General features: G+C 43.2%; 1 protein-coding gene across 2 annotated transcripts in view; it reads right to left on the bottom strand.

The window, feature by feature from the left end:
• The window catches only part of ARID5B (AT-rich interaction domain 5B), a 200,589-nt gene that overhangs the window by 96,053 nt on the left and 79,627 nt on the right, over nt 1-24,909 (bottom strand). For both annotated transcript variants that reach the window (XM_004701110.2, XM_045291272.1), the window contains exon 4: nt 11,952-12,182. In XM_004701110.2, the coding sequence (XP_004701167.1) occupies nt 11,952-12,182 (231 nt within the window). The remainder of the gene's footprint in view (nt 1-11,951; nt 12,183-24,909) is intronic.

Below are 24,909 nucleotides of genomic sequence, written 5' to 3'. Positions count from 1 at the left end.
GTGACTTGAGTTTCTTTGGCCACCATTCGCCATCTATGATGCACGTCTTCTTTGTCATACAGAATTATTACATGGCATGGATGTCTCCATCAAGGCCCTTTGCCAACTATGAGGAACTCCCTTCCCCATGAAGGCCATCCCTTGCATGAGGTAGGATGTGAAATGTGGAGGGCAGATCTCGAAAGGACCAATGAATGGGGCTAGAGTCATTGCCCTGATAAAATATTGTTTCTGAGACCTGAGTCACCCTTGTTAAATTATTTGATCTCCTATTTCAAAGGTATAATATTTGTGCCTGGAACAGCAGGGCTGGAATTATAACCCTCTAAATCTGCATGTTGAGTACTTGTCTCACCCAGGGAACACTCCTGAGAAACAGAAGCGCTCACTAACATGGAGTTGACCAATGATCCCTAAAGTATCCTTAGGGGATGAGAGCCACCCACCAAGCCCATACAATGAGCCAGTGCCCTGGTGAAGAATGTTCTCCCTGAAGACTTTCTGGAATGAGTAGTCCAAACTGTAATTGATACGGGAAATGTTCCTAATCTAGAAAACTCACATTGGAAACTGTCAGTACCATCGGCTAGTGGCCCAGCTACTATTCCTCAGTTTCCACCATGAACTTAAGTATCTGTGGGTTAGTAGTTCAAAAGGGCATCATTAAGATACTGGCTACCACTCATTCAAGGTTAAGGATGCTTCTCAACTTCTTCAGCAAGAGCACCCTTCTAGGATGTACATCCAAGACCTGTTACACTTCACAATAAATGAACATTCTTCAACCAAAGACACCGACCAATTGAGGTGTACCAGTTTTCTCATTAGAACAAGTGAGTAATGGCTGGGGAAAACCAGGTTCCTTTCAGTTAGACACTTTCACTTGTGAATTAAATCACTTGGCAGTAAGCTAAGGCTTGACTCTAAGAAAAGAGATCAGATGATGGAGATTGGAAGCCTACTGGATTCTAAAAGCATCTTTTCCTTCCTTTTGAAAAAAATCATTTCCAAAATATCGACTGATGCAATGAAGAGTGAGATCTGATCCTTACCCTTCAAGGAGCTTAGGATCTAGTGAAGAGAGAGGCAATACCAAGTGTTAACTTGCATGCCCATCAGAAGAAAACCAACACACTTTGGAAAAGTACAAGGACCTCAGAAGGGGCAGGACGGAGAGCTAAAGATGATTTCTCGAAAGCCATTTCTTTCATCCTAGTAGTAGCCTCTTTAGAAGCCAGAGGTAGAAGTTGGTACTTCATTCCTCTACCTGCCATTATTGGTGGGTGTATCTCTCTTCACTCTTTTTGGAGGCCCATATGAAATATCCCATTTAATAAGAGTTCAGTTCATTTCCCTTTCCAGAGACTTCCTCCAGGTCCAGGATAAAGTCTGTGAAAGAGGTGCTCTGGAAATTTCGTCCTGCTTTTTGAATGCTCTTCATCCTGTATATCTTGTTGAAGATTAACTTCCTCCATGAAATTTCTTCTGACCCTTTTTAAACATCTCTGAACTTCAGCAGCACCCAGAGCTTGAACTCTTCCTCCCTTGGCTCTTGGAAATCTGCCTTGCTGGGTCTATCCTCCTAGTATGACAAGGTCTTCCTATTACCACACTTTGGCAGGGATCATTCCCCTAAGCCCCTTGGAAGCGCAAAGTAATTGCTGCTTCTCAAATCCATGGTCTACTCACTTTGTAGCAGAAGAGTGTGCCCACAAAAGTCATCAAATGGTGCTACCCTTTAGTCACATGCTCGGTCTGAAGTCACTCAATGGTCAAATGCAAAGCTAACAGGAGGACTGGATATACTATTTGTATTATATCATCGCTCCCTGTTTTATCTCACCTACTTTGGTTATTGAGCGTCTTGGGAGCAGAGGCAATGCCACCTATCAATATCCTGTCAACCTGGAGCGGCACCGTAAGTACAATTGGATGAGTAAGCACACTAGAAGCATTGAAGTGCATCACAATTTTCCTATTCAAATCTCAGCTATTCTGTAGTCTTCCAGTATGGTGGCAGGAGAATCAAAAGGGCCAGGTAGATAAGGCATTCACAGGGAGAAGATTTCGAGGCAATCTCCACAGGAATCCTAAAGCCCAGATGATGGAATCAGGGCTCACGCCAGCCAGCAGTGAGGTTTCCTGAGCAGGCAGTGCAGCGGCTCTTGTGCCAAGGCTTGGCCACTGCACCTCCTTTGAAAACCCATTACCAAATCATGGCAAGCAAAATTTAATTTTGAAAAGGGAAATGATTTATGTGCTACAGGCATAAAGAAGTGACAGAAGCAGGAAAGCTTGCATACATTTCATTTTTTGAAATTAAACCTATAATTTTTTCATTAAAGAAGGATGCCAAGTTGTGGAAGCCAGTGTGTTCTGAGCAGAAAATTATAGAGAGGTGTGTAATGAAAGTCCTGTCAGCATCACAACCCCATGCCTTACAGAGACCATGGGATCACAGGGCAATTTACTATCTGTCCCCTTCAACTGCTCCATTTTCCCAGCTCTTAAAGGGCCCTGTCTTCACATCTCCTTTTCTGATGGGATGGGGTGTCGCTGGGAAGTTGCAGCAGGGGAATAATCACTCTGGAGGGAGCACTGAAGGGGGCCTGCAGAACAGCAAGACTGAAGTGGGGATAACAATAATAGAGAGATGAGAGATGAAGCTAGCTGGCATCAGAATTCCTTGATGCCATTCCAGCATCTTTCAGATTTTGAAAGTTCGTGATCACTCCTCTCCTAATCATGCCCATCACACACCAAATTCTCTAATTAAACCCTACAAAACCTACTCCTCACTCATCATCTAGAGCCACGGTTATCAATGTTCTGTTTCCAAAGTGCTTCATCTCAGAAGACCTGAAGGCTCATTTTGAGCAGGCACCAAACAGAGAGGCAGCTTCATGAAATGGTTACGAGCATGGATGCTGAAGCAGACTGTCTACATTAAGGTTCTAGCTGTACCACTTGAGAGCTGTGTAGTGGCATCCCTGGGTGGTGGAGACAGCTAATGAGCTTAACTGCTAACTGAAAAGTTGACAGTTTGAGCACACCCAGAGGTTCCTCAGAAAAAGGGACTCATGATCTACTGGTGAAAACTTGGCCTTTGAAAACACAATGGAACACAGTTCTACTGTAGCATGAAGGGGTGGGTCTTCAAGAGTTGGAAGCAACTCAATGGTAACTTGGTTTTTGAGCTGTGTGATGCTGGTGTACTTCAGTGTCCCGGTCTGTAATATGGAAAAATCCACGGTATTGACTTACAGTGCGTACATATCCATTTAGTAACCCAATATCGACTATAGTCCAGTGCTATTCTAGTCCCTGGGCACATGATGTGAGCAAGACCGACTAGTTCCCTGCTCTTCATCAGCTTACATTGTAGCTCTGGTGGGAGTGTTGGGGAAATTCCATAAACATGTACAGAAACAAATAGAGGAGTCTATTTACATCAACAAACATAGGAGAGTGGTGAGTGATACGAAGATAACATCACATGGGATTATGGGACAGAACCAGACTTGGGGAAGGTGGCTGGTCAGAGAAGAAGGTATTTGAGCTGTGGCCTGAGTGATGAGAAGGAATCAGACGTGTGAAATCAAGGAAACACATTTCAGATACAGGGACAAACGTTTCTGGAATCAGTGGCTGGTTGTTGAGTAATTTTTGGTAGCAAATACTACTATTATCTGTATAAGTCAACACCCATTGCCATCAAGTTGATTGTAACTCGTAGGAACCCTTTAAGGGCAGAGTAGAACGGCCCCATAAGATTTCTAAAGCCTTAAATCTGTATGCAAGCAGACTGCCATATATTTCTCTCATAGAAAAGCTGGTGGATTGAAACAGCCAACCTTTCAGTCAGCAGCCAAACGCTTAACCATTGTGCCATTGGGGATCCTACCACCTGCAGTGATTGAAATTTTTTTCTGGATGTCTTTTAAGGGCCTCCTACATACCTAATATGCGGTTAAGGTTGTTTTAGATGTGTGTGTGTGTGTGTGTGTGTGTGTGTGTGTGTCTGTTGGGGATATAAGATTGGGTTAATAAGGAATATTAATACTTAAATGGGACTTGACATATATCATCTGAGTGCTTTTACTTCACTCATTTGGTCTTCACAACACCCCTCCGAGGCAGATAGACTAAAATGATCCCTGCCATTGAGCCCATTTGGTTTCATAGTGAACCTGTATAGGATTTCTGAGACTGTCCATCTTTGGCGGGAGCGGGGTAGACTTCTGCATCTGTCTCCTGTAGAGTGGCTGGTGGATTTGGACTGCTGACCTTGAGGGTAGCAGCCCAACGTCTAGCCCACCTTCTCAGACGGGCTCCCATATAATCCATGGCTATTCCCAGTATCTCCCTTGCCACCACTCATCCTACAATATAAGCTCTCTAGAAGAAGACAGCTTTTCTGTCTTGTCCACAACCCCGTGCCAAGGAACCAGAGCAGTACTGTGCACAGGGTAGGTATGTAACAGATACCGGGTAAATGGATATATGGACATATGTGAACTACATGGAACCAGAGCAGTACTGTGCACAGGGTAGGTATGTAACAGATACCGGTTAAATGGACATATGTGAACCACATGCCTGGCACCGTGCTAGGCTTTAACCATCCTCAGACAGTCTCGCCTGCAGTCCAAGGAACTGAAGTCAATCCAGTTCCCCCGACAGAATCGAGTGAAGGGGGAATTAGAGAGAATTGTCATTCACCGAGAGGATTTTTTAAATTAAGTGAATTAGACTTATTTTGAACCTCATTCCCCCTGACCAGTGCTTTCACTTGTGATTTTCAGTGACCTAGCTCTTTCTAGTCGAGTGTATGTGTGTTTTTTAATTGATAAGAATATCCATTTCACCCTAGAGAGGAATATGTTGATCTTGCTAATGTAATGTGATATAACTTTCTTGCTTTTCTGGATGAAATGCAAGGTGAAATATTATCCAATATAGGCACAAATCCTTTCTTTTGGGGTGAAGAAGAGTTTAGTGTACCCAAGAGTCCAAAAAGTTTTTAATAACCCATGGCGTCCACTCAGCTACAAAAGTAGTCCAGAGTTATTTTAAAAACCTCCTTTCAAGTTCCCCAAATAGAAAAGCACTCCGCTAGTCCTACCATCCTGTATAGCATGACTCTGTACAGTAGCAACATAAAAATTCTCTTCACTACCACCTGAGAGATGGTATCCTGACTTCCTGGGCCTCTGCCTAACTAGGTCTGCTCCCCAGTTGTCCTGCGCTGATTGTCCTGGATGCCAAGTCCACGTGTTTAACCTTGCCTGGACCAGAGAGGACCTCTGATACACCCCTGCCAGCAGATTGATCGGGGTTTGCTTCACGATGTTGTACGACGGCCATGAGAGTCTCATTGGCCGTCTATAAAATGAAGAGAAGGTATCAGGAGTGGTCTTGGTTGGATCATCCTCCCCTGGTAACTAAAAACTCTGTAACACTTCACAGACAAAAGAGTCCTACTAGTGAGTCCTCACAAGGTTAAGGTCTTCTACATAAACTGCAATAGACAGCAAGAAGCACAACCCCTTTCCCACTTGACTTCCCTTAAAGAGAAATGTCTCCCTCATTATCTTTTGGGGCATCGGTAGGCACCGCAGGCAGGAGCAAAAGCCTGCATGTGGACTGGGGCCAGGAACAAAGCCATTTGATCAGTAGAATCCACAGTGACTACGAAGCCGACTTTGGCAAGGAAAAGAAAATGCTTACTTACTTACACATTCCCATGATCCTTAACAAAACAACGGCCTTTCCTTTCATTTCCAGCAAAACATGGGGAAGGGCCAGAGTCCAGTTTATCTTTTATGCTTCACAGCAATTGTATATGTCCCGATTTCCCTTCACTGGCTTCTCTTTTGACGGTCTCTACTATTATTATGTCATCCAGTGGTAAAACAGGAAAGGATAGTTCTGTGCAGACTGAAGAAAGTGTCCTAAGTGTAAGTTGTACAAAGCAGACAACGTTTCTCCCCCATCCCAGAGGGAGTTTCCGGCGCTCTAGAGAAACGGCCTCCTCTGCCGTCCAAAGAGCAAGACGGCTGTGACTGACTCGGAGGTGCTCTAGGTCCAACACGAACCGAAACCGAGTCTGGGAGCCGGGAGAGTTGGCTCTTATGACCCGATCTTATGGATGAGACGAGTAAGGGACCTGGCATGAGTTGTCCAGAGGCACAGAGAAGCAAGCGGTGGAGCTTGGGTTTAAATCTGGGCCATTTGCCTTCAAGCCCAACAGCCATTTTCCTATATTGTTCTCCTCCCACAGCAGAGTATGTGCTGTTAGTATCGACACAGACACCTTCTCGCTGAAGACCCAAGCCCAGGATGTTCTACAAGTGGACCAACGGTCAACACGGCAGTACATCTTCCTCTCCACTCTTTTTGGAAGAGTGGCCAACCATCTCTTTCCTTTAAACCCATGCTATTTCTCGGTCAAGAAACAAACCCACCTCCAATTGTCAGAGCACTTAGAAGTACATCTCACGTCTCTTTATAACCCAAACCCCAGCCCCAGCAACCCATATCTTAATCCACTTAGCCCCACCATATTCAAGGTCTAATTGAATCCCATTTATGCCCACTGGGTCCACCTTACATTGCTCTGATGGAAGCCAGTACCCCAAAGTTATCCATTTATCTAGCTGACTGCCTGGGCCTCTGTTGAGAATTCAGCTGTCAACACTTGACACATGCGATACCAATCTGCATGATATTTAATGTAAACATGTGCATTATAAACCAGTGGGCAGTTTATTGTTCCGGCAGCAAAATGTTTGTGCTGGTGTGTTGTCCCTACAGCACAGAAAACAGCAAGATAAACGAGAGGAGGCCTTTTACATCAGAGCCATCAAATTGGAAAGAGAGATAAAAGCAAGGTGAGAAGTAGTTAGTGAAGGCCATACATCAGGACAGCCTAACAGGACAGTGGCACCAGAATGATACAGAAGGTAAAGATTTTTATAGGAAAAAAAAAATTACCATCTATAATGTCACTTCCCCCTCATTGTCATTACAGTCTCATTTCCTAATTGCATGCTGAGAAATACAACCAGTTCCCATAATGCTTTAGTGGCGGGCGGATGGCAGGGGGAGGGTAGAGTCCCTTGTTTTAGTTTTAAAAATAGTCAATTCTCCTGTCCTAAGAGAGCACGTTACCTTTAAGAGCCTTGTAACTGACATGATGGAAGAATGCGGGCAGGCAGGGTGTCAAAGCTGCAGCTTTTCAATCACCCACATTAATATGATTCAATTTATGCTTATGTCATAGGTTTAGACATTGCACAGTGCTGTAAGCAAGGAACGGGCTTGAATAAAACACAGTGAAGAAAGCAGATGGTATGCTATCAAAACCCTTCAAGCCTAAAATAACCTTTCCCAAGTAAGGAGGCTAGTTAATTAGAACCAGGATATATTTACTCTATTCTGAATATCTCAATGTAAATAAAAATCAAAATGACACTACTGTAATGTTGGACCAAATGATGAAATTTCATCTATTCTATTTTTCTTTAATAGGTTTCTAATCAAAGTTTTCATTAAACAGTTTCATAAAATTCCACAGAGGGATTTATTTACAGGGACTCATTAGAGATGGGAAAGCCTTATTTTTATTGTTCAATTAAATGTACTAGTTCATGGACAACATTCTAAGAGGGGTGGGGTTGTCCTGGGCAGTTGAGCAAGCTTCTCCACAGAGTAGAGTTCATTTTTAGAGATGAACCCAGGGAAATGCAGGTAACCTGAATAATAAAGCAAAACAAACAAACAAACAAAAAACCAATCATGGTGACCCCTGTGTGCTGGAGCAGATCTGTGTTCTCTAGGGTCTTCAAATGGCTGAATTTAGTCTGACTAGACCAGAGGATGTACACTGGTACAGATAGGAACTGGAAATACAGGGAATCCAGGGCGGATGATCCCTTCAGGACCAGTGGTGTGAGTGGCGATACTGGGAGGGCAGAGGGAGAGTGGGTTGGAAAGAGGGAACTGATTACAAGGAACTATATGTGACCTCCTCCCTGGGGGACGGACAACAGAAAAGTGGGTGAAGGGAGACGTCGGACAGGGCAAGATATGACAAAATAATAATTTATAAATTATGAAGGGCTCATGAGGGAGGGGGGAGCGGGGAGGGAAGGGGAAAATGAGGACCTAATGCTGGGGGCTTAAGTGGAGAGGAAATGTTTTGAGAATGATGAGGGCAATGAATGTACAAATGCGCTTTACACAATTGATGTGTGTATGGATTGTGATAAGAGTTGTATGAGCCCCTAATAAAATGATTAAAAAAAAGGGCTGATTTTTTGAAAATAGGTCACCAGGTCTTTCTATGTTCGTCACTGTTTGTGCCAACCAGGGATGCCCAAGCTATGCAGTCCAGAGTGCCAATGTGAGGCCATCCCTGTCCAAGAGAGGAAGACCAGTTCTAGTTCCAAAGTCACTGCCTGAGTCTCTCCCAGTTCTGACACTAGCCTAGAGCCATAGTCCATTGGCAGAGAATGGATCAAGCCATTTACACCACTCCCCCAAAGGGTAAGGCCTGTAGGTACAGACTCAGAGCAGAACAAACTCAAGAAAGACCAATAGGCAGCCCACATGAAGGAAGCCATTAGCTAACACAGGGAGTCAAGATAGGAATTCTTACAAACCTAGACATTTCCAACCATTTCCTAATAAAACCTCTTTTTCTATCCTTAAAAACCAGATCAAACCCTGCCTGTTCCATGAAGCTTTCCCTGCCTGACCTACCCCTGCCCCTCCACCCCCGCCCTGCTCTGCCCACTGCTGAAGTCCTACAGCACTTGCTGTCTGGACCCCTCGCAGAATACTTAATCATTGACTTTCTGGAAATGTTAGTTAACCTTTTAGGTGCATTAATTGTGTCTTCTCCAATTAGAGTTTTAATCCTCAAATCGAGCAAGAGTCATGTTTTGTTTATCTTTTGAGCACCCCCCCCCAACTCCTCCTCCATACTCCTAATTTAATTGAAGAAATCAAATATATATATATTCGTTAATAAAAGAAACATTATTCAATCACAGGAAAGCAGACACTGTCCTTTTGAGAAGGACCTTGGAGGTATTTTATGGCAATTTATGAATTTCATGTGTCAAAGGTGTCGCTGCTAAATGCTATAAACTCTTTGCCATCAGCTCTACTATTCATCCACCTGGTGATATGGCTAATAAAATTTGATTTTTACAGCCTAGGCATACTGTTACTTCAATTACATTTGACCAATTACTGAAGTCACCAAATGTGTGGTACAGAATATATACTGTGTAGAAAATTCATCTGCGGGCCCCCTGGCACCCGCAGTAATCTGACAGAAGTGTTTCAGTCATCTGGCAGTGTTTAATATTAGGAACATTTGTTTAATGCTAGTCACTAATTAAATTTATGTTCTTCCACCAACTGTTAGTTGGTTGGAGAAACTCAACCCCACATTTTCACAAACTCTTTAACCCCATTTGATTTCAGCTACAACCAGTTGGAGGCTCAAAGGGGTATACTCTGGAAATTTAGATGTGTGACCGAAAGTGGAAGGTGGGGGAGGAGGTGGGGGAAAGTGTTCAAATCAGGTCAAAAAAAGCTATTTTGTTCACTTAAAAGGAAACACTTTGAGAATGTGAAGTACAAGCTTCACTAAAAAGAAAAGGGGAAAAAAAAATCAAATGTGCTAATTATTGAACTAGCCAGCTAGAAGCTCTTTAAAGGTACCTTTATTCCAAAAGAAAGCTTAAGAGACTGGAGGAGAAAAACAGCATTAAAATTAGCCGTACCAGAAGAAAGTTCAGAGAAACATTCAAAAGTCAGATGCCTGTGTTTGTGAGAACGTTTGAAACTAATTTAGTAACTCCTCACCATTGTGATCACTGTTAAATTGGAACTTCTTTGTATTACCAATTCTAGATTGCAACAGCTTTGAAACTCAATGACTAATAACTCTTAAATTAGCCAAAAAGGTTAAAACATTTTTTGCATTACATTACATTGTGAAATTCTAATTTTGAGTACTCTCTGATGAGGGAAAGCATTCTTTTAGTTTGTGTCAGGAATTCAGAGCTCTGTTAAGCAGCAAACAAGATGAAGGCTGTTGGAGTCGAGGGTGCAGAAGAAACACTCAAAATAGACCCATGAAGAAGGGAGGGTCTAGAAATGCTACTCTAAGAAGAGAGGTTTGGTTTGTTTTTCAATGGATACATTCATCTACTTGATTACAAGTGGTATGTGAATATTCAAAATATGGCAATAAATATTTCTTTGAAGATGGAAAACATAATAACTGTATGAGCACAACTATTCCCATACTGAGTGGCAGCATTTGTGAAACCAGAGTTGTGAAAACATCAGAAAAGAAAGTTGGGGAGTGAAAAACAACAGAATTGTCATGGCCTTTAGGGACCCAAACCTTGGGTCTTTTGTTCCCCTTCTTCCTTCTCTTCTGCTCTATCAGACAGCATCCTCTCCCATCCCTCCATCCTCACCTCTCCTCTGCCCACAAGCCAATTTATAACATACCTTCATCAGTAGCCACAGAGCTACTGGAGTCATGAATAAAACTTGGGAGGACACCATGGACCTCGAAAACCATGTCCAGGTCTGCAGTGGTTAATCAGAGGGTTCTGATTAATCTGCAAACTGCAGGTCCTTGGGGAAACATCAGCCAACAGAATCAAGGAATGCTTCAAATGAAGGGGACCCTAGGTCTCTCTGTAGGCAAGGGAATCTCAATGTCTTCTCTACCCAGGCACCTAGGAGGCACGGAATGTGATTTGGTACACTCTACAGTGGTAATCCTCAGAGAAGGGGTGGAGTGAGAGTATAGGGATTGGTTTGATGAAGCACCCCCAGGGCGTTCCCCTCCATCCCACTTCCAACCGATGATGTGATCCCATCTCTTCAAGGTACACATGAGAAAGTAAAGATGTGAGATGACAGCTATGTCGACTTGCCTCCTTAGTCACTACACCAGGCAAGATTTCTCAAACCGGTGATATCTGATATCTCCTCCCTTTCCCCATCTCTCTATTAAGGCAGATGACCATTCAGCTAGACAAAGATGCAGATAAAGATAGATAACACATAAAGGCGCTCTTGTGATGCGGTGGGTTACACACTGAAGTGCTAACCCACAAGGTCAGTGGTTCCAACTTATCAGCTGCTCTGAGAAACAGAAGGCTTTCCACTCCCATGAAGAGTTCAAGTACTACCCTGCCCTATAGGGTTGAGTTGGACTCAGCATGATGGCAGCAAGTTTGGTTTATCTTTAGTAAGTTCCATCTTTGGTAAAGACTATCTAAAATAATTTGCTATCATGTTGATTATAACTCAAGGCAAACTGTGTATGTGTGGTGTGTGTACATACAAGTTGATCCTAACTCTCTCTCTCTCTCTCTCTCTCTCTCTCTCTCTCTCTCTATATATATATATATATATATATATATATATATTTGAAAAAAATCTAGGAGCATACCAGTAGACTGGGCCACTTATCTACCTACCCCCCAACCTAGCTGCTTTGCAGTGTGGAAATGGTCCCAAGTAGGCATTTTTACAGGCTCTTATAACACAGAACGGGACTGATCGGTTTTAAAAAAAATGAGTATCTCAACAGTCAAAGCTTTTTAAAAAATGGCTAACATGAAAGCATCCTGTCCTAAAGTCCAATTTCAAGGTCGACCTAGCAACTTCGGATTCTATAGTGAACACCAGACTCTAAATAATCACCTTTTAGCCATGGTAAACAGAAACTGCCAAGAAGGCAAGGCCACCTTATACTGCAATCATCTGGCGGCTGGGGAGCAGGGGCAGGGTGGCATACTCTGCTTCTCAGAATGGGCCTGGTTCCCCATCGCTGCTCTTCACCAGAACCGAAAGCAACTACACACACACAGGTTTCATACAGGAGCAAGAAAAAAAAAAGGACTCACCAAACTCATCACATATACTCTCATTTTCTATGAGCGTTGGGTGCTCAAAGGTGTCCCGGCAGTACAGGATCTGAGGCTTTTTGCTGACCACGGCGATGCCGCCCAGGGCTAATGCAAACTGGTCCGTCAGGATGGACGAAGGCTTATCCTGGATGCGTTTCAGCATGGAGCGGTACCGGCAGTACTGAGGGTAGCTGAGCACTATCACGTTCGTTTCTTCCTCGTCCTCCCCTAGATGAACAAGAAAGCATTTCCGTGAGCCTCTTCCCTCCAACAGCAAACTTCCTTAACCATGGCCTCCTTCCAATGATTATTTTTCATTTGGTATGAACAACGCCATTTTCAAAAAAAGACTCTTAGACTAGTTCATCGGGATCACCACCTGGCTAATGCCTCCCGGCCCAACGTCCACCATCCACTTTCATAAGAACATGCCTCCGGCTACCTTACCTGCGGCCAGCACCGCTTTGCAGCCAGGAGAGAGAGCTGGGTGGCCCCGCTGGCAGAGGAGGCAATAGATAAAGGAGCAGGGAAGCAGAGAACCGGTTTTGAAAGAATCTGATATAGTTTGTAAGCATCCTTGAAGGAAAAATCCGAACTGTTAGTTTCTTGACATTAATGGTGTTGCTCTTATTGTCAATGATATCATTTTGGCTGTGCTTGGGGTCTCTAAAGGGAGATGTCCAAGTGACGTCACCATCTATCCCAGTGGCCACTGGTAGCCTTCAACATGTATTTTCTATTCTTCTTGTGGGCATGCGGAAAGACCCTATTGCCCAGCCACTGGAGGAGAGTGCCAGTAGGACTTGTTCTGACCAAAATACGTGCCAGAAATGGGTGGCCCCCATAGGAGCAGAGGCGTATAACTATATTCTCTTGTTTCCTATGCTCTGGAGAGCTGGAATATTCCAGACAGTGGCTGTTCTGTCAAGATGGGGGTTGGCGTGGAGTTATGTGGAGCAGAGACCAGAGATGATTCAAAATGGACATTTGATTTATGTAGAAAATAAAACCTTTGTTGTTTTCGGTGACCACGATTTAAGGGTCATTTGTTATTGCAGCATGCTCTATTCTAACTTGATGGATAACATCTCTCTTCCTCCCTCTCTGTACCCTTACCCCCTATCTTCCAATGCTCTTCAAATCCATCTGGTAACTTGGCACATCTCAGGAGCACCATGCTGTGAGGACTCCCCAAGTGTCTTTCTGAGCGAGCTCCATCAGAACCAGCTGAACTCAGGAGAATATGGCAGGAGCAATGCTCTTTAAAGGAGCCTTCCTTACCATGATCTGAGTGCTTATGGACACCTTCACTTTCGTCTGTTCTCATTTGTAAAAAGCAGATTCTACATCTCAAGCCTGAGAAATGGCAAAAACCTGCCCCCACCCCCCTCTCAGGGCTCTGCCTCCCACATGCCACCAAGCTGAATTTAGGCTCCTTGACCCAGGTTGCCATCACTCTCTCCAACCACACCATCAGGACAGTTGTAAGTGATTCCCAGACATGTCACTTGCTTATCCAAAGGGAAAACACTCAGTATTTCCAGCCCTTACCATGCTGCCGGGAATTGCGCGAGACAGTTGTTAAGGATACCGACATTACCATGGCCATCTGGTAACCGGTGGGAGATGGATGAGCAAGGGCAGAACGTAGTGACAGGACACAACCAGCACCAATGGAAGGTGTGCACACGACCTTCTCCAGTAGGAGGCCCGTACCCAGATGTATCTCTCATTGGGCCCACCTAGTTCCTCAGGGTGGAGGCTCTCCTCAAATAGACAAGTTCTGCTGCTTGTGAGAAAACGTCTTTTAGAAATGTCCATTTCTCAGACACCTGCTTAGCTGTGGGTCACCACTTCGTCAGCTGGCACAAGCAATTAAAAGGAAATGATGTATTTCTATTTTCATTGAAGGCAAGTCTCCAAGTGAGAAGTTATTTGGTATATATATATACATCCCCAGACATGTTGATATATATCCCCAGACATGCCGATTGGAGATTTTATATACATATATTGCGACATTCCAAGACATCAGATCACCTTTTAAGTTCAAACCAGTGCTTTCTATAGAGTTAAAGCCCAACATATTTTAACGGAAAATGTTCATCAAACACTGTCAGAACTTTACAGCAGCTCAGCGATATTTGAAGAAGCAGTCCCCAGCCGACCAATGGTACGATTATGTGCTATTTGTCCATGGATGAGAGCTCCCAGGGCTCACTCCATTTCATCATGCTTGGCACCTAATGTAGTAAATACTATGAATCTATGAATGTAGTAAATACTAAGCAAAAGCCTGTGGGCAGATACATTCTATCTTGGGTGTGCTGTGGTCTTCTTGCATGGGAGGGAAAGTAGCTTCAAATTCCTTCTGTGCTTTTCTGATTAAACAAGACAGATAGAAAGGAAGCTTCGGAGTTAGATTCCCTGGAGAAGAAACCCCCTGGGCTCTGGGGACCACGCAACTTGCTTCCTATTCCTCAACCCTCCTGCTGTTTTTCGCTGACCATTTTGCTTGATGAAACCACTTCTATCGTCTTTTTAATTCTCTGGCGATCTTCTACGCTGAAGAAATGGACTCAATGGCAGTGACTTTTTGAGTTTGTAGCAATTTATTAAGCCTGAGTCCTGTCCTAAATGTTTTTTTTTAATTTCGTGATTCCTGAATGTTATGCATATATTTTAATTTCTTGATTCCATTGTTAAGTTTATACTTCTTATACTTCTATTCTTAACCGGTAGGAGCTAGAACAGAGTCCAGAGTCAACGTCTGTGTTCCTGTTACTTTCCCAGGACTGTCCTGAGTAGAACAGAGAATAACCAGAAGTCCGTTCTGATGCACAGCGACCCCACAGGACAGAGTTAGAACTGCGCCTGTGGGTTTCTGAAACAAATCTATAGGGGAGCAGAGAGCCTCATCTGTCAGGATCCTACAAAGTAGTTTGAGCTGCCAACTTTGAGGTGAGCTGCCGAACACCTAATCCACAGTGCCACCAGGGCTTCATACTACAGGACATTTTAAAAACCTCTGAACCAAAGCTATGCTGATTGGGGGTCTGTTTTCTTATTTAGAAAGTAGAATAAAAAACAAAAACAAATCTCACCATAATCGAATTGATTCAGACCCATAGTGTTCCTGTAGGACAGGGTACCACTGCCACTTTGGGGTTCTGAAGATGTAACTCTTTTCAGCAGCAGAAAGTCTCATCTGCTCTCTCCCGTGGAGCAGCTGGTGGTTTCGAACTGATGAACCTTGACGTTGGCTGGTTAGCTGCCCAATTTGTAACCCACTACACCACAAGGTCTATGTAGATTACTGCAAACTAGGTTCAGGTGCAGAAATCAAGGTGTGGTGGGTGGTTTTGAACTGCTGACCTTGTGGTTAGCACTCCAACACAAAACCTACTATGCCACAGAACACTAAAATTTACAAAGCTCATTCACATCCATTATCTTTTCTGTTCCTCATAATAATCCAATAATCTCTCAAGAGTTAGCAATGCAGTCCAGGTGATGATAAAAGCAGACCTAGCGTGAAGGTAAGATCGAGAAGAACCAACACCCTCTCCAGGCCGGAGTGTCACTGAATGAAGGCACTGAAGCCTTACTTGCAGTTGAGGCTAAGGTGTTCATGTTTTCCTGAAGTCAAAGTGCTCATCTGAATACGAAAGAAAGGTGTCCATAACCAAACATGACGATGATTTGGAAAGAACACGACATCTCGAAAACCCTGTGATCCTCTCACTTTCTCCCAACTTCCTCCTGACACTGCTATGCAAAATATTAAAGGTTTCAATGGCTACCTTGTAGTTTGCCCTACCTATCCTTGGACGCAATCAAAGCTAAACAAGCATTTCAAGAATATTTATATAATATAGATACATAGATAACTCCTTAGTTGCTTCTTCCCTCCTTACAAATTTCGTATTCACTAATCTATAGGAAACAACATTCTTAAACAGAGTCACCCATGCAATAAATGGTCTGAAGGACATTTCCCCTTTCCAATTACAAATAGGTCTAGCAGATAAATCTATGAATGAATAGTGAATGGACACACTGCCCATTTATTTAGCGATAGACAGACAAGGTACTCCTGGAACCAAGATTTCGGTCAACCACACCCAGGAAGGACAAGAGATCAAAGTACCACTCTCAGGGGCGTCTGCCTAGCAGACAAAGTGGGTGGTAGTTGGTTGGGCTGTATATACATATACATATTACTTGGATTCTGTCAATAGAAAAGGATCAGAAAGAAATTGCTGGTGCCCAAGACTGAAATTTTAAACCATAATTATGATATTATATTAAAATGTCATCCCATTCCTCAGTGACCACCCCACCCCTTGCCCCCACCAAAAAAAGAAAAGAAAATGCGAACATGCTTATTTTAAAATAAATTAGTCCTAGGGAATAAGAGACTCAAAATTACTAAATCTCACTTGAACTCCTCTAAAAGAACTTTGTCTATTAAAAGTTAATACCTAAAGTACACTGCTTTTAATGCTCAACCAAAATTACTCTAATCCTGTGCTTATATCGTAATTACACGTTTTGTTAACCTCTCTCAATGTCAATTTTTCACTTATTTATATATTTTCAAAGTCCCAAACAGAATTCCACAGAGAAACTGTAATTATAACGTACAACTCCACCCAAGCTTTTCAAACGGTAACTGTAGACCATGGCTGCACTCCTCGGAGTTGGCTGGGGGGGTGGGGAGGGGAGGGGGGAGGGGGGAAGGGGGCAATCGCAGACATTCACTCTGAATAGCACATTGCTCAAGTTGTCTTTGTATAAAGAGAGATGCATGAAATAGCAAACACAATGAATTAATGGAGCATTGACTTTCAAATATCCATAATGCTATTTTTTAAACAGATAATGGTGGCCAAATGTGCAGAAGGCTGAAAACATAAATTCTGTGGGAGAAATGTGCTTTTATCGCTTTTACAACAATTTAGAAATGTAACTTTCTTTTTCGTTCTGGGGAGGAAGAAGGAAAGCTTGTTTCGGAAACATCACACTATTGTGCTGACTGAAAACCACGCTAATCTATTTCTAACATCAGTAAGCTTAAAAAAAAAAATCTTAAAAACCTTCACACCAGGATTTTATAGAGCCTGGTGGAAAAAGTATGCATGTTCCTTCCTGCACCTAATTACCTCAACTGAAAAATCTGCCAAGTATTTTGCCCTTTAGTTCTCTAAATCATAGCAGGGCAAACGTGTTTGGAGGCCAATAGAAACAAATATTTAAGATTTTCATTTTAAAGATCCCAGCTATATAGGAGGGCTCGGTAGGAGACACGGTCTCCTTACTACCTCAAAGACAACATACAATTCCCAAACAAATATGAACCCGCTCCTGTTATAAAACTAGATGTCTCGTTTTGAGACAATTTCAGTAAAATCATGTCAATATGAGAGACTCTCACAATGATTTACGCTTCCTTCTGTTGCTTTCCTACATCCAACATTCCATTCTCCACGTTTTCTACCTTTTGTTGTGCTCCACGCAACCCACCAGTGAACAGCAAAGCTTCGACTTTATGTACCTGGCACCAATCCAATTTTCACTGTTACTGACAATTATATTAAAGTTTCCATTTAATTGCTGCTCTGTTGTGACACTGAATATTTGTCATAATTAGGCACTTCCTATTTTCTGTCCATGCATTTGTTGATTATTCCTGAAAATGATTTTATTTTATTTTTCTTTAATTCCAAAAACCTAAGCGTGACAATTCTACAGATAAGAGTAGCTACAGCTGTGACTATCATTACCAACATTGTAACATGCAGGGGGGGGAAAAAAGAATATAATTTCTCGGAAGGTAATTTTCCTTTCAGTCTAAGTGCTCTTATTCATCTTACAGTTACTCAATGATTTCCTGTTCTAATTACAGGACATTATACAGAAAGACATTTGTAAAAAGGAAAATGCAGCAGTGCATATGACTAAATAGCTTGAATTGGTTGAAAGTCTTTAAAATTCCACAGTTGCACCTCAACTTTATCAATTCGTGGCTACGGCTCTGTGTAAATGTGTAGTGATTCTCTCGCCACATTTCTAAATCTCCCGGCAAGTAAACTTAGTACCCAAAGTTAGGATGCATCAAAGGAGAAAGCACATTTGCAGTTAAACTAAGGGCAGGGAGTGGTGGTGTTGGGGGGAGATCAATTTGTGTTTCCCCCCTCCCTCATCAAAGCTGTTAAATTGGAGGCCTGCCAAGACAAGGAGTGGAAATATTAATAATAAAAATAAATTAACTGCCTGATTAAGAGGTAGAGAGAACAAGATTCCATCCGGAATAGAAATGAAAATGCCACAAACGATTTCATAAAAACATACCGTGACGTAAATTACACATCAGGATTGCACTGTTGTGGTTATTTTGAGAAATGGTTTGTACTGTAAGTCAGCTGGTGCCGCCCCACCCTTCACGATTTTGTAATCGACGACACACAGTAAGCAAGTGGGGCAGCCTGAGATGGCGAAGACAGAAAACAGACCTGGCCATGCAGACCTGGCAATAAAAAGATAATGTGCTTTGAACGGAACAGAACAAGAAGATTGGCTTTATTAACTTCAGCGCGTACCCACACCAGTAACAACAACAAAAACCTACTTAAAAGGTTCAATGGTCCCCGGCTTGCCATTTGTTTTGATAAATGGAAACAAAGATCTTCTCAGAATAAGCAACAAAAATATCACTTTGGAGAACTTACCAAAAAAAAAAAAAAGCTGTGGGAAATAGACTAGTGCTTGATTTGCAAACAGAACAAAGAATATTTCAAATGCTAGGGTTTTAACCAGCTGTTTCCCAAAGTAGGCCATTTAAGATAGGCAGACAGGCAGATGCAAAAAATATCCACAAATACATAAATATCAGCTTTGGCGCTCGCTGCTGTTTCAGCACTCAACAAAACCAAGCAACACAAAGCTGCAGGCAGACCAAACTTGGCCATCACTTAGCAAATGAACCCACAGGGAAGCCTGCTAGCTCTGCCTCCAGGGTGCTCCCAATGGCCACTGACTTGCGAGCTGGGTTCAGAAGTCACTCAGGATTTCATCCTGAGCATTTGAGTTTCATTACCATAGGGCTCACCTTGCTGATTTAGATGTCCCACAACACAAGGATAGCACCCTGAGGCATGTCTGCCTGAGCCCGACTGATATATAGGTAAAGCGGTGGTGACACTGAAGGCATGAGTCTGGGGGGCCTCAGCGACCTTACCTGGCCTACCCTTCACATGGTTAATCACGAAATGACTGTCTGCCATTCACTTTTAGTACAACAAGTTCCAGCATCTGAGGGAGAAAATATAACCAGTACCCAAAGACGCCACGGTCTCGACAGAAGTTTCCCTATTTTAAATTGATCCTGAAGTTTTCTCAGCTAGAGACTTGGGCATTTGTTTATTTACTAGTGACCCAGATAAGGCCTATGATATGGGATTTGAATTGAACTGAACTCAGACATAGCTTGGCCTATAAGTAGCTATCTATCGCTGCCGGCCAATCAACCCCTGTAGTTTCCATGACCAAGTTGCTATAATCAATGGAAGCCTGCCCGTCATTAGACATGGCTTCAAAACTCATGGTGACTTCTGCCATCACTCCCCTGCGACTAGCTACATGGCTTTTGCTTTTTCAAGCTGTTGCAAGAATCGCATGTCATTGCAAGAATCACAACGCCATTATTTCCGCTGCCTTGTGTTAACCCTTGACATTGGAGAGATCCTCCCGAACCCCCAGATGCATAGGTACATCTAATTAAGGCACCAATCAATAATTAAATGATTCACTTTCACACATCAGTCCCTCAGCACTGAAGATTGCAATTTGTCCCATAACAAAGTCATGAGTCACTCTATAGCATAACTTCTCCCCAGACATGATGATTTCAAGTCAATTCAAGACTTTTCTGGTTAAGTCTAACTATTACCAACATGATTTATACTAGGATTGGGGTGGGGGTGTGTGAGGTGAATTATGTATAGGAAACTAATACTGATGAATATTGACTATAATCAGATAAGGCACTCTCTATAGATGTACATACTCAGGGGCTTCAAAAAGTTCATGAAAAATGGAATTAAAGGATCACGGAATTTTTCCATGAACAATGGGAAGCCCCTCATATGTGTATAGACCCACACACCTATGCCTTTGCAGGGCCCTCACTTATGGAAACGTTCACTCCGGATGGCTCTGTAAGTCGCTAGGTTGAATACCTTAAACACATTTTTTCATTATTATTGCCTTTTATTGTCAATACCTTTATCAATCTAATCTTGGATTTGGGGGACTGAACACACTATAGGCTAACATCTGCCAGTGAACATCTGAGAATAATCGCATCCACCAATACACGCTACAACACACAACAGTAAGTCAAAAAGTATTACTACAAACTCATAGACGCCTGTATTAAACAAAACATATCAAAAGGTAATGCTTTTTTATTTGAACTATCCTCCACTTAGGCCCATACATTTCTGAAGTGGGTGTTTCCAGTTCTCTCGTAAGGAGCCTTGGTGGTACAGCGGGTGAAGCACTGGGTTGGTGGACTGAGCCCACCCGCTGCTCCACTGGAAGCTGATCTGAGAAGTCTGCTTCCATAAAAAGGCAAAGCTACGGGGCAGGGCGACTTTGTCCAGTGAAGTCAGTAAGAGTCCGACATTGCTAGAGGGCAGGGGTTGGCTGGTTTACTCTGAGTAGCAACACCAGTTTGGGCCTTCTCAAAGGGTTCAAATCGTGTTTCTTTTCCAAGTTTGTTGAGGCTAGAGGACAAAAAGAGATGTTGTGAAGGGGCAACATCAGGGTTGTAGAATACACGGGGTCAGGGTTCCCAAAAGGACCCTCTTGGGACAGCCCTCTCGCTGCTCTCAAACAGCAAGGGAGAGCAGTCGCCCAGATAGGAAACAACCCCTGGGCAGGGCTTCTCTGCCTATTTCCTCACAGATGCAGCTTCCAGTCTTCCTAAAACGTCCTCCCTACAAGCCCTCACGGTGCTCCTGTGGTCTTTGGGAAACATATCCGGATTGCCCCTTTGGAAGCTCAGAAACCAATCACTATCACCTCCTACGCTGACCTCTGCCTTGAATCGTACTGGCCCAGCAGATCCCTTGGAAACCACTCTTTTAAGTAGACCTTTTTATTTGAAGGCTCCCTAACGAGACTATGAGAAGTGTACCACCGAGAGAACTTGTCTGCAGCCATCTACATATTTAAACAGGTTTTGTTTGTAGTAAACACATGTATGTATGAGCTGAAAACCTTAGTAGCAATATTTTGTTTTTACTTACCTTTGTGTTACTATCTATAATAAAAAAAATCCTGTTTTTTTTTTTAAAACCTTGCACTTCTTATTACCCCTCCTCAGTACCCCTCACCTACCCATCTGGAATTTTTTTTCAGATCACTGCCATTGAGTCAATTCTGACTCACAGTGACCGTATAGGGCAGAGGAGTGCTGCCCCAGCTCATTTCTGAGACTGTAAATGCTTGATGGGAACAGAAAGCCTTTTGTTTCTCCTGTGTAGCAGCTGGTGATTCGAACTGCTGACCTTGCTAACCACTCCACCACTAGGGCTCTCCAGGACTGCTAACTATAAGATATACCCCCCCAAAATGAACAAGCAAACAACCTAAGTTGGATCATTTTAATTCAAATCCGTCGTAAGGAGAGATTACCTATAATTTTTTTGACCCAATCGTTCTTTCATAAAAGTAGTGCCCATTAAAAATCATTAAATGAAATAATTTAAGTCATGCAAAGATGTTTCTGTTATAGTGCTAAGTGAAATAAAGGGAGATATTGAGTAGCATTGTCAGCATCATTTCTTTTTTTTTAATAGCTTTATCATGTACCATAAAATTTACCCATTTAAAGTATACAATTCAATGACTTTAGTATGTTTATAGAGTTATGCAGCTATCCCCACAATAAATTTTAAAACTTTTCAATTACCCCCCAAAGACATCTTGCACCTCTTACTTATTATCCCTCCTTAACACCAGGCAGTCACTAATCTACTTACTATCTCTATAGATTAGCCTATTCCGGCCATTGCATATAAATGGAATTATAATAGACATGGTCCTTTACGATGGGCTTTTTTAGTTACCGTAATGTTTTCGAGGTTCATCCTTGCTGTGACATGCATGTCACAACAACATTATTCATTATTGTTGAATAATATTCCATTGTATGGATGCACTCTATCTATGCATCACATTTGGATGGTTTTCATCTTCTTACTATTATGAGTAATGCTGCTATACACATGCATGAATAGGTTTTTATATAGACATATTTTCATTGCTCTTGCGTAGTGGTGAGACATTGGGTTGTGATCTACATGGTCAGCAATTCTAAGCCACCAGGAGCTCCTTGGGAGAAAGACTGTGCTTTCTACTCCCATAAACCCCCAGAAGGTGGAGGGGGGTCGCTGTGAGTCAGCACTGACTCGGTGGCTGTGAGCTTGGGATAGAGCTCAGGGTGGAATTGCTGGTCACGTGGTAACTCGATGTTTATCCTTTGGCGAAACCGACCGATTATTGCCCATAGTGGCAGCACCATTTTGCACGCCTACAAGCAGTGTGCGTGGGTGCTGGTTCCTCGTCGGCCTGGGCGCCCTTGTGGTTCTCTGTCTTGTAGAGGATAGGTGTCCTAGTGAGTGTGCGGTGGATTCGTGGTCCAGTGGCGGCATTCGTGGCTGCCTTGCAGGAAACCTAGGTTTGGCTCTCACACAAAGCATCTCTCGTGCAGCCTGCACTGCACCAGTGAACACTGCATAGATCTCAGCATCTCTTCCTGGCCACGGTGAACCAGGATAAAAGGCCTGTGATCGACTTCCAAAACCTAGCCAACGTAAGTCCTGGGGATCCCAAGAATCTGGTCTGCATCTGACCACAGGGAGGGACAACGAGCAGACAGCTCCGTAAACTGGGGACGGCTGTGACAGCTGCCAACGACAGCAACAACCAGTGTGAAGTTGCGGCCTGTGGTCGCTTTCTAGGACTTAAACATCATGAACTACGAGCGCCTAAACGTTCCAGAGCCACCTGTAAATTTTACTTTCTTCTTTTGGCTGTCCGCATTTTCAACTCTGGGATTTTTGACAACATGGGGATATCTGGCCAGGGTGGCATTCCTAGTGTGGATGTTGTTTCTTGAAAGATGAAGTGCTTCCTTAAGAACCACGAACTAAACGCAAACTTAGCAGAGGGCACGGAATCAGTGTCAGTCCTGCGGCATTCCTCCCGGACGCTCGAGAGTCTTAACGAATGTCTTTAGCTGTGGGCAGTGTTGCAATAAACATTCAAGCTCCCAACAAGGTGCAAGTGCAGTTATGTCATGGGTTTACCATACACTCAGGCCAGAACGAACCGAGAGAGAGCCGCCTACCAGCAGCCCCGCGGCCATTGGCTGGCAGACCTTTTCGATGAAGAGTCCCGGGTTGAGACAGTTCTCTCGTTGATGGGACTCACTTTTTCAGAATAGCCTCACACTCACAGAGTTTATCCAGCACCAGGAAAGGGTGCTCCAGACAAGGACACTACCCTTTGGGAGCTCGCATCCTAAATGACAAAAAACATTGTATCGGTTACATGCTTGTCTTCCGTGCGAGCATACGCCTTCTAGAGTGGCTCACTTGGGGAAAAGAGGCGAAAGACGTTTTCTATCGCGGAGTCAGCTTAAAACAGCTGTCTGTAAACTGGCCCTGCACACCCTGAGAGTCAAGAAGACTTTCCCCGGGGAACAGTTATGAGTTAGTGCGCCCCCATAAAGAATGTGGCAGCCCGAATTCCCCTGCACGAGTGAGTGTGACTTTGGAAATCGAGTCTTTTAAAACGTTTTTAGTGAACATGAGGTCATCCTGGGGTGGGGCAGGCTCCAAATCCCATCTGACGACCAAGAGGAAAAGAGGCACAGGAGACATGCAGAGTGAATACATCCATGTGAATTGAGTGGTAGAGATCGGAACGATGCACCTACAAGCCAAGGAATGCAGTCAGAAGCCAGCAAGAGGCAAAGGAGAACATTCCTAAGAGTTTTCACAGAGGACACAGCCATGCTGACCTCTTGATTTTGCTTTACAGCCTCAGAATGGTGAGGCAGGAAATCCCGTTTGTTACAAACCACCTAGTGCGTGGTGGTTTGCTATGGCAGCCCTACAGAATGAATATAGAAGCCTCCACAGGGATAGAATCCTATACTTCTGCATTATTCATTTCTCAAGTTAAGCTGTCTCAGATAAATCAAAATATGGGTTTCAGGGAAGTCTCCTTTATTGATAAATCAAGGCCCCTTTAACCAAAAGCTTTTGATCGTCCCCTTCTTGCGCACATTTCTAGTAAAGGGGAGCTGGGCTGTAGAAACTGAGTCCTTTGGCCTGCGTTTGGATGCTCCAAGTTCAGACAAGGCAGAACAATAACGGCTAATGATGCTGAGCCCTTTAAACATAGTTGGAATGTTCTGCCAGGCTACTAGATTTGAAAAAAATAAATTGGATAGAGTACATGAATAAATTTTTACAGGCTTTATTTAAGAAGCTATGCTTTATTACATGTATGTATTAAGATGCAATCTTACATAATATAATATGTCTATTCCAATTGTAACCCATTGTTGCTGTATTTCACTCTGGATCAGGCTTAATATTTTCTCCCTAGTAACAAAAATGTTCCTAGATGATGCAGTGTTTAATGACCCTGGCTACTCACGGAAAGGCTGGCGGGTGCCTCAGAAGAAAGGCCTGGTGACCTCTGCCCCCAAAACCAGCCTGGAGAACACTACAGAGCTCAGCGCCCCTCCCACCCCTACAGGGTCACACAGGAGTCAGACTCAATGGCAACTGGCTTGCCTTTCTGTTCTTTTCCCCTAAATCTTTTAAAAATTCGAACTTATAATAAAAATGTTTAGCGATCCTGGGGAGAGTGC

The sequence above is a fragment of the Echinops telfairi genome, unplaced genomic scaffold, assembly GCF_000313985.2.
Source record: "Echinops telfairi isolate 266 unplaced genomic scaffold, ASM31398v2 ScPeMD7_70;HRSCAF=299, whole genome shotgun sequence".
NCBI lineage: Eukaryota > Metazoa > Chordata > Mammalia > Afrosoricida > Tenrecidae > Echinops > Echinops telfairi.
Note: the sequence above shows the minus strand (reverse complement) of the source record. Positions and strands in the feature narration are given on the sequence as shown.